General features: G+C 38.1%; 1 protein-coding gene across 3 annotated transcripts in view; it reads left to right on the forward strand.

Moving 5' to 3' along the window:
* The first annotated feature begins 990 nt into the window (after window positions 1-990).
* The window catches only part of LOC127448056 (neurabin-1-like), a 101,310-nt gene continuing 89,298 nt past the window's right edge, over window positions 991-13,002 (forward strand). For all 3 annotated transcript variants that reach the window (XM_051710319.1, XM_051710320.1, XM_051710321.1), the window contains exons 1-2: window positions 991-1,088; window positions 1,563-3,385. In XM_051710319.1, coding sequence (XP_051566279.1) covers window positions 1,700-3,385 — 1,686 coding nt within the window. In that variant the 5' untranslated portion in view covers window positions 991-1,088; window positions 1,563-1,699. The remainder of the gene's footprint in view (window positions 1,089-1,562; window positions 3,386-13,002) is intronic.

Genomic DNA, 13,002 nt, shown 5'->3' on the forward strand with positions numbered 1-13,002 from the left:
GGCTTTTGATCAAATCCTAAATAAAAGAGTTGTAAGCCAAGAACCAAACCAACCAGCTCCAAGATGGATCACAACATTTCAAACTCTGATTTGAAGCAAAAAGGTATTTGAAAATCTAACAAAAAGGCAAAGGTACAAGACTGTGTACTTAAAGTCTTTAATGAAGGAATGAACTACAATCCCACGAACATTGCAAATTAAGTAATCTAATAAAAAAAATATGGAAATTTATAAAACTATTGATTTTAGGTTGTGGATAATACATACAGAAACAAATATCAAAATATTCAGATATTTACAAATATATAAGTAGTTTGAGGGTGATAGGAGACTCAGTTGTGTCATTCACAGTGTGTCATGGAAGTGGGCGGTCACTTGGTGTGCTTTGTTGGCTGCAGTTCTTTGATTGGTGTATCTTTCACTTCAGGATCATGGGTAGTGTAGTTCTTCACCATGAATTTCGCTATTAAACACAATTTTTGAGCATAAATATGAAATAATGTGGACAGATAGCTTTAACAGAGGCATATCACATCGATGAATAATCTTGGAGCTCACGGTAGGTCTTTCATTAAATGTTTATAATTATTGTTACAAATTAAATTGTCTTTGAAAAAAAAAAAAATGAATGGGATTTTTACTTCTGGAACCTGACTGTTATGCTCTATGGTGTTTCCAGAAATCTCTGTGCCGTATTTTATGTGTTATTTATAAGATAAATAAATATTTGGCTAAATATTAGCCTACTGTTTAGCATATGTTTTCAATTGTGTTATGCAGTAAACCATATTAATACCATTAAACCATAATTGTATATTTATGTTCCAGTTTGAAAATATCATGATTGTGTTTTTGGAATATTTTCAAAAATAAGAGCGAGTCAAATGTTTAATTCTTTGTTGTATTGATTCATGAACGCTTTGCGAATGTTCTCTACCGAGTCATTAAAAAGAACCGAGTCAAAAGATTCGCGAATCGGACAGCACTACTGTGGAGAACCATGGCGGTGCAACAAATGACATGGTTGCGGATCTAAATTGCAGGCAACACAAAAACTGGCGCTCTTAAACATTGAAATATCTGTGAAGGTAAGAGAAACAGATGCTTTGATTGTTGCAGGAGTTGTAGTTGTCTCTAACTCGATTCCCGAAACTTTAACCTGATCATTTGTTGGAAGTAATGCTGCGCTATTGTTCCACGGCGAATCCCACTGGAGGAGTTTTAGTAGGTTTGGTGGGCAGGTTTACTGCGGTAATTCTTGATCATTTAAAGAACATCAGTTTAATTTAGGGCTTCAGCTTCAATCGATTACTGAGACGATGTTAGATACTGAGTAGTGAATCAATGGAAACCTGAGGATCTGCCTGCAGATGACTGTTGGAAACTTTTTGATCTGTGTTCAAAGTTTCTTTGATCAGACCGATGAGTCTCGGATAGATTTAATCTGGTAGCGAACGAGGGCTGAAATAACGAACATTTGGAATCAGGAAGTTTGAACATTTAAAATATATATGTATATACATTTTAAATATAGAGTGTTACATTGTCTCTTTTCTTTTCAGATGATCGCGGGGATTTGATACCATGTATCAGAGTGACTCAGAAGGGCTCATGGCATTGTCCGATTAAGGACAAAGGACCACAGACTTGAAAATACAGTTTTAAAGTCGCACTTGTCCTTTTAGAAAGTCAGTGGAAAATGATCAAAGCTGAGACTAAGGGAGAAAGCAACCTGCGGAGCGCGTCCCCGCACAGAAATGCATACAAGTCGGACTTCCACGCCATTAAATGCTCCTTTGATGGCACCAAATCCGACAGCGCGGCCAAATCTTATGCTAATGGCTCCAGTGACCCCCGGGAGGACACCAGAGGGAGGCCGTTTGGCAACCGGATCAACAAAATCAAGAACATTTTCCTGCAAATGGATGGTCAACAGCAGCAGGAGAACCAAGAGGTGAAACCGGCTCACAAAACGGATGCATCTCCGGTGTCCCCAGTGGCCAAGTTGCCACTCATTGCCAACAAAACCTGCCTCAGTAGTGTCAACAACCAAGAACCGCAAAACACAGACAGAACTCCAAAGGGAGAGGAAGCTGAGATAGATAAAGCTGCCCTGGCGGAGAAATTCTCAGTGACCAGAAAGCTCTTTGAGAAAGGGATAAATGAGCAGCCCTCTGGAGAGAGGCCGCTACCCGGCAGAGTTTCTGTGCGTCTGTCTCAGGGGAAGGTGTCCGAGGAGGGGCGTGGGGACCGTAGGTCCTTTGGATCTACTGAAAATAGCAGTAGCAGTGCCATCAAAAGTCCAACTGCACTTGAGGGGAAGGACGATGAAGATTCAAAGCAGGTTAGTAAACCATCACTTAACACCGGACCCATTTCCAGGCGGTTGGAGAACTTTACTGTGGATAGTGACAATGAGGAATCAGTTCGAACCTCAGCTAAAAGTCCTGAATGTTCACTACCGTCACCTCTACAAGGAGGTTCTCAAAAACCCACTTCCCCTGGTATGGATCCCACCCACAAACCCATGTCCCCAAACTCTGATGCTTCACCCAAACCAATATCACCTAAAACAGACTCTGTAGTTGGTAGCCCTCCATTCAAGTCCACCAACCCAGTTTCTCCGACCATCAGGGGCACCAGTGAGCCTCTGTCGTCCAATGCCCATAGCCCATTTAAATGCTCTCCAACCCAACAGAGCTGTCCTCAACCGAGGGACCTCAAACCAATGCAAAGCAATGTTTATGAAAAGATCAGGAGTCCAGAGGAACCAAAAAGTGAGAACCACATAATTCAGAGCACATCTAGAGACATGCCTCATGAGCAGGCCCCACCATGCGTGGATCCTGCTGGGGCAGGAGTGGTCCGAGCCGAGCTTGTGGTGGTCCAGAACGAGTCTTCGGAGAGTGAGGAGAATGACGAAGAGTTTTTGGAGGATGTTATGATGGAGGTAAACCTAAAAAGGGAACTTAAATCTGAGGTGTCGAGAGCAGGCGTGGCTGACTCTCTGATGGTGGCATCACCTCAAAACCACATGGAGGAAGATACAGAGGTGTGTTTGGCAGCAAAGCTGAAGAAAGAGGAACCAAATGAAGAAGAGGAGGAGATTGTCCAGCAGAGAGAGAACGACTGTCATGAAGATGATGAAGAGAGCGAGCAGGAAGATCCAGATGAATGTGGTAGAACATCACCTGTGTTTTATAGTTTTGAGAATGCTGCATTTGTGGATGATAAGGAAGTGGAACTGGTTCGGAGCCAAGAGCAGAATGAAGATGAGGAGGATGACTATGAGGTCTACGAGGAGTATGATGAAGCTCCTGGTCTCTCTGAGGATGAGGAACTGTCTCCACAGAAGAAGATAAGATTCTCCACTGAACCCATCCGGGTAAGCAGTATCATAACAGCGTTTGGGTGAATCTCATAAAAACACGTCCAAGTCACATTTCACCCTAAAATCAAAAGAAGAAATACGAAATTATAAGAAACAATAAAGGAATGATATTTTGCATAAAGACTAAGCCTAGTTAGGACCGTTAAGATTTTTTGCATTGTGACATTCTCTTTAGATTTAGACAGTAATTAAAAATATGCTGTATTACAACTTTTTAGATTTAAATCAGCATACATGAAATGTAGTACAACAAATGCCACCAATAAAAATATGTAAATACTTAATTATTTAAATATATCAGCGTGTTTCTTACGAAACTTGTCAAGGAAATGTCCTGGTTCTATTTCCTTGTTTTGTCAAGGATATGCAATTTTTATATATATATATATATATACAGGTGCATCTCAATAAATTAGAATGTCGTGGAAAAGTTCATTTATTTCAGTAATTCAACTCAAATTGTGAAACTCGTGTATTAAATAAATTCAATGCACACAGACTGAAGTAGTTTAAGTCTTTGGTTCTTTTAATTGTGATGATTTTGGCTCACATTTAACAAAAACCCACCAATTCACTATCTCAAAAAATTAGAATACATCATAAGACCAATAAAAAAAACATTTTTAGTGAATTGTTGGCCTTCTGGAAAGTATGTTAATTTACTGTATATGTACTCAATACTTGGTAGGGGCTCCTTTTGCTTTAATTACTGCCTCAATTCGGCGTGGCATGGAGGTGATCAGTTTGTGGCACTGCTGAGGTGGTATGGAAGCCCAGGTGTCTTTGACAGTGGCCTTCAGCTCATCTGCATTTTTTGGTCTCTTGTTTCTCATTTTCCTCTTGACAATACCCCATAGATTCTCTATGGGGTTCAGGTCTGGTGAGTTTGCTGGCCAGTCAAGCACACCAACACCATGGTCATTTAACAAACTTTTGGTGCTTTTGGCAGTGTGGGCAGGTGCCAAATCCTGCTGGAAAATGAAATCAGCATCTTTAAAAAGCTGGTCAGCAGAAGGAAGCATGAAGTGCTCCAAAATTTCTTGGTAAACGGGTGCAGTGACTTTGGTTTTCAAAAAACACAATGGACCAACACCAGCAGATGACATTGCACCCCAAATCATCACAGACTGTGGAAACTTAACACTGGACTTCAAGCAACTTGGGCTATGAGCTTCTCCACCCTTCCTCCAGACTCAAGGACCTTGGTTTCCAAATGAAATACAAAACTTGCTCTCATCTGAAAAGAGGACTTTGGAACACTGAGCAACAGTCCAGTTCTTCTTCTTCTTAGCCCAGGTAAGACGCCTCTGACATTGTCTGTGGTTCAGGAGTGGCTTAACAAGAGGAATACGACAACTATAGCCAAATTCCTTGACATGTCTGTGTGTGGTGGCTCTTGATGCCTTGACCCCAGCCTCAGTCCATTCCTTGTGAAGTTCACCCAAATTCTTGAATCGATTTTGTTTGACAATCATAAGGCTGCGGTTCTCTCGGTTGGTTGTGCATCTTTTTCTTCCACACTTTTTCCTTCCACTCAACTTTCTGTTAACATGCTTGGATACAGCACTCTGTGAACAGCCAGCTTCTTTGGCAATGAATGTTTGTGGCTTACCCTCCTTGTGAAGGGTGTCAATGATTGTCTTCTGGACAACTGTCAGATCAGCAGTCTTCCCCATGATTGTGTAGCCTAGTGAACCAAACTGAGAGACCATTTTGAAGGCTCAGGAAACCTTTGCAGGTGTTTTGAGTTGATTAGCTGATTGGCATGTCACCATATTCTAATTTTTTGAGAGAGTGAATTGGTGGGTTTTTGTTAAATGTGAGCCAAAATCATCACAACTAAAAGAATCAAAGACTTAAACTACTTCAGTCTGTGTGCACTGAATTTATTTAATACACGAGTTTCACAATTTGAGTTGAATTACTGAAATAAATGAACTTTTCCACGACATTCTAATTTATTGAGATGCACCTGTATATTGCTTGAAGAAAATAAAGCTCCCATTTCGGACCATTAAGATTTTTTGCATTGTGGCATTATTTTCAGGACACTAGCACATTTTACCTCCTGATTCTCATTACTCTAATGTGTTCGAATGTTCTTATTTTAACAATTCTCATTGTTTTCAGTGATGATTCTCATTACATTAAAACAGTCATAACTCTATTACAATTAAAAAATAGATGCTGTTGTTAATGATCTTTTAAATGAAAATAAGTGAAAATAAAATGCATTACCAAGGTAGTACTACCATGTTGTATAAATATTTTACAATTTAAATAATAAATCTTTTTTTGTGTGTTGCGGTTATGAGAATTGGGAGGGGTAAAAACTGTCAAGAAAATAATGTCGCAACGTAAAAACTCTTAATGGTCCTAAAAACATGCTTCATTTTATAAATGCAAAATATCATTTCTTATTTATTTCTTTTGATTTTGGTGTCAAATAGGACCAGGACATTTTCTTGACGGGTTTCGTGAAAATCACCCATGGTTTTTTATTTTTTCTCAACGAGAGATGTTTTGCATGAATTTTGGGGTGAAATATGACACATGTTCTTAACTGGTTTAATTAGATTCACCGATTTACCCTCAATTTGCCGCTGGTGCTGTGGTGTATGGGCATTTTATTCAGATATGCTGCCATAATATTAGTTTAAAAGCTCTAATACTAAATACTAAATGACCTCCAATGCTTTGCAGACGTTCTCTTTTATAATGGGTGGTAAAATCCTTTTTATAAACTGTTGCATATTTTTTCTGAAGATTCAGGGTTTCTCTCATGTGTCTTCTACATGTCTTCTGTGGTCTTGGTCTCTGTGGAAAATGTGCTTTTGTATTAATTTGTTTATTAGAGACACGTTGAGTTTATGGTTTATGAGAAGGCAGACACATCACTGTGGTTTTGGAAAGCAAAGTTTTTGGGGACGTTTCAAGGTCTGCTGGAAACACTCTCCCTCTGTGTCGCCTGAGGTCACAGCTTTGACATGTTGGGCATAAGAGGGACTCATTACAGAACACTTGTTTTGGGGGTGAATAGGTGGAATATTTTTAGGAGTTTTGTTGACACTGTGGTTTATAGAGGTACAGAGAGATGACCTGAAATGAGGATGAGGAGGAAGAATGCTACAGTATGGCTGGCATAGTACTGTAATATGTTTTATGACCTTGTAGCTGTTTCTCTACTGTCTGTGAGGCAGTACAGTTCTTCTGAATAGGGATTGCAATTGTGAAAAGTTTAAAGATTCTGGCTTCAGTTCCAAATTGGCTGGATGATTCTGATTTCTTAATGATTCCATTAATGATTCTTTTAATACTTCTGGCTAAGCACTGTTGTAGCACCCTTCTTTATGAAAGAAAAACAATGCAACATTATTTTTAAAGTACCTTACTATAACAACAAAACTCATTTGAAGTTTTGTTAATATGTGTCTTGAACAACACATATGATATTATAATGAAATATGGGATGTGATACGATAATTAGCGCGCTTACATGTAAGATCTTCCACAATGATAATGCTTAATAAGCCAACAACATATAAGGTCAACATATAATGTAAACACCTTAAACAGTTTTCCTTTATTGGTATAAGGTCATAAACGGCTGAAGCATAAACTGATCGGCACAGTAGATTTTTGCCCATTACCCCGATTTTGCGTTGCACATTTGCCTGCGTTCTTACCGATTTGCACGTGTTGTACGCATGACTGTTTACGTTTTGATTTCAAATTCAAAGCAGAGAATAATCCTATGATTTTAAATCTCATGTAAACACAGTTTTCTTGCATTTTTTGGTAGTTATCGGCGTATTGGTGTGCATGTAAACACACTCATTCTGTGATTATTTTTAATTGCAATATACATAAATGGTGAGATCGCAGTCTTTTACTTAGTGGTGCACCAATCAGGAAATTTGAGGCTGATATGATCATCGGCCGAAACAATCCAATCACCGACATTTATTTTTAAAATACCTCCTACCACACTTTTACAAGTTATATGCTGCAGTTAGATGCATTTGCCCCACACTGAAAAATTACAGTAAAATTGACTTTAATTGTGAAATGCAAACATGAATTAAAAACAGATAAGAATAATTCTGTTTGTAACACAAATCACTAATTATTAAGCAACTGTGTGAAGAAACGTTTAAACTACTGATATTAGTGGTATTGTGACAAACATATACCTGTGATTCTCACGAAACAGATTGAGCACCTGGAGAGCGCGCGCATGTGAGAAAGTGAAACCGAGAGCGCGCATAATCGCTCAAACTCATAATCGTCTCTATCGCTCCACTCATCGTCTGACTGACTCATGTTACATCACGTACTGTATACTCCGATTTCGTATTTGCATCTTTATTTGTTGTTTACATTTTTTTTTTTTACATTTGTTTGCAGTATATTTGTCCTCTCTGCCTCTAGTTGTACAGCGAAATTACTGCGTCAAATTTCGATATATCACGAACCAAAAAAATTACAATCCATATTAAAGCAAAACTCTGTATTTCAAAATTTGAAACATTGTTTTCTGTCCATTCTGTGATCATAAATGAAATGACCAGTCAAACATCATAATCTCTCTAAACTGATTTTACTCTACTGCACTTTTTTTTCTACACCATTGACAGGGTTTACATAAGGTCCTTGAAGTGCTTAAAGTGCCTGAATTTAGCTTTTAGACATCACTATTCGGTTTTTCTACATGTGCAATAGAGGTCTTTAACCCTATCCGAGCCCGTCAGCACATGCAAAGCAGGTTATGGGCCAGGTTCGGGTCAGTTTTTCAAGTATAGGGTTGAGTTAGGACTGTTCACATGTGTTTTTGCATGCGTCTGCACTGTTTTCCTAATTGTTTTTATATATAAATGCATTACACATACGTCTTTGACCGTTGCACCGCATCTTGCATTTATTCAGCGTCTCGCGAAAGACGGACACATTTTTTAGACACCATCACAAGTTAAAAAGAACTGTTTAAAAAGCATCTCTCAAGATATTTGCGTTGTTTCATTCTTGTGCTGCATGACTTCATGCAAGTGTTACATGTGATTCCAGATTGTTTTTCACCAGGAAAAGTTTCAGCGCTTGATAAATGGTAAGCCAATGTTTTTTTCCGGTGTGCTGGTGTGCAGACAAAAATTCAAAATGTAAAAATCAAAGCATCCCAAAGAGGCAAATATACCGCAGCAGTGTAACTCCACATGACAATACGAACGTTCGCTGCCTCACGGAAATGTGAACCTGCCCATGCAGAGCGCATATCAGGTTTGACACTTAAATGACGTTTTTCTCGTTGGTTAAGAATACTATGTTGCAGTTAGTGACAGTTTGATTATTTTTGTAATCTAGCCTATGTATTGCACTTTTTAAATTCGCAGTTCACTGTGGACATTATTTCTTGCTATTTTGAGTAGTGTTTGATGCAGATGCATTGCAATTATGGCTGCACAATTAATCAAAAAAACTAATCGCGATTATGATTACGTCTGTCACGATTATGTAATTATGAAAACTGACTATTATTAAATTTGTCTACTCCTGTTTGTAATGGTTTCTATTTAGAATGTGTTTTTGCAGCGGTCGAGTTTCTAACCAATCCCAGACATGTGCGTTGAGCAATGAAACAACAATGGCCAATCAGTGATGCAGTGAGTCTACAGTCCAATCAGTCAAGACAACCAATCCTTATGCACAAGTTTGAAATAGTCTGATGTCCAGATGCTTGCTTACAGTATGTTTCATCTTTGTTTGCGATGGCACACGAAAATTTGTGCTAAAGAAACATCATCTGACACTCGAAAAGAAGCTGTAGAACAAAAGTGAGCAATTTTTAATTATTTCCAAATCGTTGCATGTCGTGCCATTTTATTTACCATAGGTAAGCAAACAAGCAACGCGACAAAACTAAAACGATCCCCAACCGTTATAATCAAGGTACAGACAGGGTCTACATGAATGAATTATTGGCTGTGTCTCATTTGGAAGGCTGCGTCCTCCAGAGGTCGCATTTGTCGGCCGCATACGTTATCGAGGCTGTCTCGTTTCAGAAAAGCACTTCGAATGCAGCCTTCGAATGCGACCTTCTTTCATGGGAATTCGGAGGATGCATGAGGTGTATCCTTCATGGCACTAACAACCCACAATTCTTTGCTTCAATGGAAAAATTATGACAATTTGCCCGTAAATATGTTCAAACGCAAGGAATGTTAATTCCCAAGTTGAAGTACCTCAGTAGATGGGTGCAGAGTATATAATGCGTATAATTATATTAATATATAATTAAAATAAAGTATTAGACTAGAAGTACACCTGTAAACTCTATTTTCCTTTCTCTCTACATTAGGGTTGCAAAATTTCAAAGTTGGAAACTTTCCATGGGAATTAACAGGAATATATGAGAATTAATGGGAATATATGGGAATTAATGGGAATAAACTGGATATTTGCAAAATTGCAAATTAGCCTATAACAGGGAACTTAAATGTAGTTTATCTTACAGCATAATCTTGGTTAAAACAACCAGATTTAATTCAAATTCAGTTGAATTTCTACCCTGCGCACTCCTCAGTCACATGCACACAGCACACTACTTACTACAGCAGGACTATTGAAGCCACACTACTGCATTTGAGCACAATGACTACATCCAGTCAAGTAAGTTTTGATGATATTACTAGGGTAAATATATTTGATCTATGGTATTAAAGTTTAACTAGCAAATACTAAAATCAAAATGTGTTTATACAGTAGCTAGCTAGCCAGTAAATCAGATATGCTAAATGTAAGCTAGCTAACACCATTTCATTGACAATTTAAGAGGCTAGCTATCATGGTGCTAACTAGCTCAACTGTGATACTGTTTCCTCTGCCTTCTGCTAGCCAGTTTTCTGTTATCATACAAGAACGTAGGTTATAGTTTGATTTAGCATGCTGACTGAGGAGTGTTCATCTATTCATCTAGCCTATTTCTATTCATTTGTCCAGCATCAGTTGTAAAATATTTTACCATTCCAGAATATTCCAATTGTTTAGCTAACTATTTATATATCTGTGCATGGCATTGCATTAGTGTTTTTTACAAGTTTTTTTCTAATCTTATTCTACAGAACAATGCCACGTGTGCCATCTGATGTGTGGATACATTTCACCTCAGCCGATGTAGAAGGAAAGGCTGTGTACATTTGCAAATACTGTGCAAAGTCCTATGTTAAGAATGCCACAAAGATGTGGCAGCATGTAGCCAAGTGCCCAAAGTTTTTTCCAATGTTTCCAAAATTCCCCAGCTTAACTTCCCATGGAAAGTTTCCGGAAATTTACCGGAAATTTTCCGCCCCTTGCAACCCTACTCTACATCATTATAACTTTCCTAAAATGTACCTCATGCATTCTCTTCCATAGGGACTTTATTCCCTTCTCACTCAAAGTGCTCGCGATTGTTAAAGAGTGGCGTGCTGTCATAGCAACCATGTTACGTTCCGTTTCCGTTTGTACTACGAAGGCCGTCTCGTTTAAATGAGACTTGTTTAAAGGAGGACACTCGGTATACTCCGAGTGTTAAAAAAGGACACAAAAAAGTGCAACTGCTGTTTGAGGCCAAATATGATCTAACGATGATCTTATGCTAACAAGATCACAATTTTAAATGCAGTAAGTAACTTCAATCTAAATTGGCTGTTCAGTTTGACTTGAATATGTCAAATATTATTATTTACTGTATGTGGACCAATAATTTAAGCAGTAAAGTCCAGGTCCGGCTTCTGACAGCTATGCTAGGGGTGGGCTGGGGAATATCATAGGTGGGCATTTGGGATTGGGGAGGGGTTACTCAGACTACTAATTTAATGTGTTTAATTGACGTAACATGGCGTAATTGTCAAGATCATAAGACCCAGTATAACAATATTTTACACATTTTAAAAAATATATTGAAATAAATAAACTGATAAACATTGTATATAATCATACACACTTATAACACTTATTTTAACCACTAATAGTTCTAAATATAACTAATATTAGCATTATATTCATTCATTTTCTGTTAATGCATAATTTCATGTATAGCTGCTTTGAAACAACGGCTGTTGTGAAAGCGCTATACAAATAAATTTGACCTGACTCATAAGATTGAAGTATACTACCTCCATTACTAAGAAACAAAATAAAGCAATATTAATTATTTAATTATTAAGATAAATTAGAATTACAGCCTTAAAGCAAATTACAAAGACAAATTAGAGTCCCCACCAATGCAAAGACGGAGTGGAGAGAAATAATATCAAGGAGGAAAATAAGGATGAGTGAAAGGGAATATATTAGATGGAGAGATCAATAACATATAAGATTAAGATCCTAAAATTTGACACAGATGAGAACTGCTTAAAGAAGTAATTATATTATATTAAATGATGACAATTCTTTCTGTGTGACAGAAATGTAATAAGCAATGATCCTGCCCAACAAAGGCAAAACGCAAAATTGAGTTCAGACTGAAACAGGTCTCTTATGATCTGTCTGGTGACAGAAGAGTTTGTCTCATATTCTGAAATTCAGAGAAACCATTGTGCGAATATGCAGTAACAACAAAATCCACATCAAATAATTCAAGCTATTTTTCTCAGTTTCAATGTTAGTTAATGAGTATGGCTTTTGTAGGTAGTAAAGGGTATTGATATTTTTACCAGAGAAACTAAATGTGTCATTTAGTCATTTAGGGAACACAGGAATTTGGATGGCTGGATGGATGGAAAGTAATGACATGTAAGCACCAAAGGTTATTTTCATGGCAAAAATAGAGTAGTTTAAAAATCAATGACAAACAATAAACAAAAAACTATCACAGCACTGTAAAAAGATGTATAAGAGATGTAAGACGCATGGAGACAGACAGAATCTCTCATGGACACCGAATTAACAACAGGGAAAGCAGAAGCACGCGTCCCACAACAGTGCGGTGCGGGACCAGTTTTGATTGCTGAGTGCAGGTGCGGGCGAGATGATCTGCGCTGGAACGGGAGAAAGACATGACCCGCGTGACTCCCACAAAATATAAATATAAATATATTTGTTTCATGTATTTAAGGTACAGAGTGTTATTCGTGTCATCCGTCTATTGCGCAAGAGCAACAAAAAAATTTACGATTTACAGCCACAGGGTTGATTCATACAAATTCTTCCTTGTGCTCCATGCAGCGGAAAGTCCCTTCGTGCTATGGATGTTTCAAAACTTTGAAAGCAACCAAAGGTCAATCAGATATTTGGCAATGTTAGTGTTAACAAAACACTTTTGTTTTTTTCTCCATCTAACGTTTTTTTGTTGTTGTTGTTGTTTGTTTTTTTTAGATGGGAAAGCCTATGATAGAAGGGACAGAATCTTATGGGAGTGGGACTGAAAAATGCAGGCTTTTGCGGGCAGGAGCGGGACAAAACATGAAAGTTGCAGGCAGGAGCAGGACAAAATATTACATATTTTTTTGCGTGAGCGGGACAAAATCTTTCGGGAGAGGGTCTGAGAAATCCATCCCGCACAGACCTCTACCTTATAATTCAGGTCCAGTACTTCACGAACACCTGCAGCGCAATTTTGGGTAGCTGATGTGGAG

The sequence above is a fragment of the Myxocyprinus asiaticus genome, chromosome 11 (assembly GCF_019703515.2).
Source record: "Myxocyprinus asiaticus isolate MX2 ecotype Aquarium Trade chromosome 11, UBuf_Myxa_2, whole genome shotgun sequence".
Classification (NCBI taxonomy): Eukaryota; Metazoa; Chordata; class Actinopteri; order Cypriniformes; family Catostomidae; genus Myxocyprinus; species Myxocyprinus asiaticus.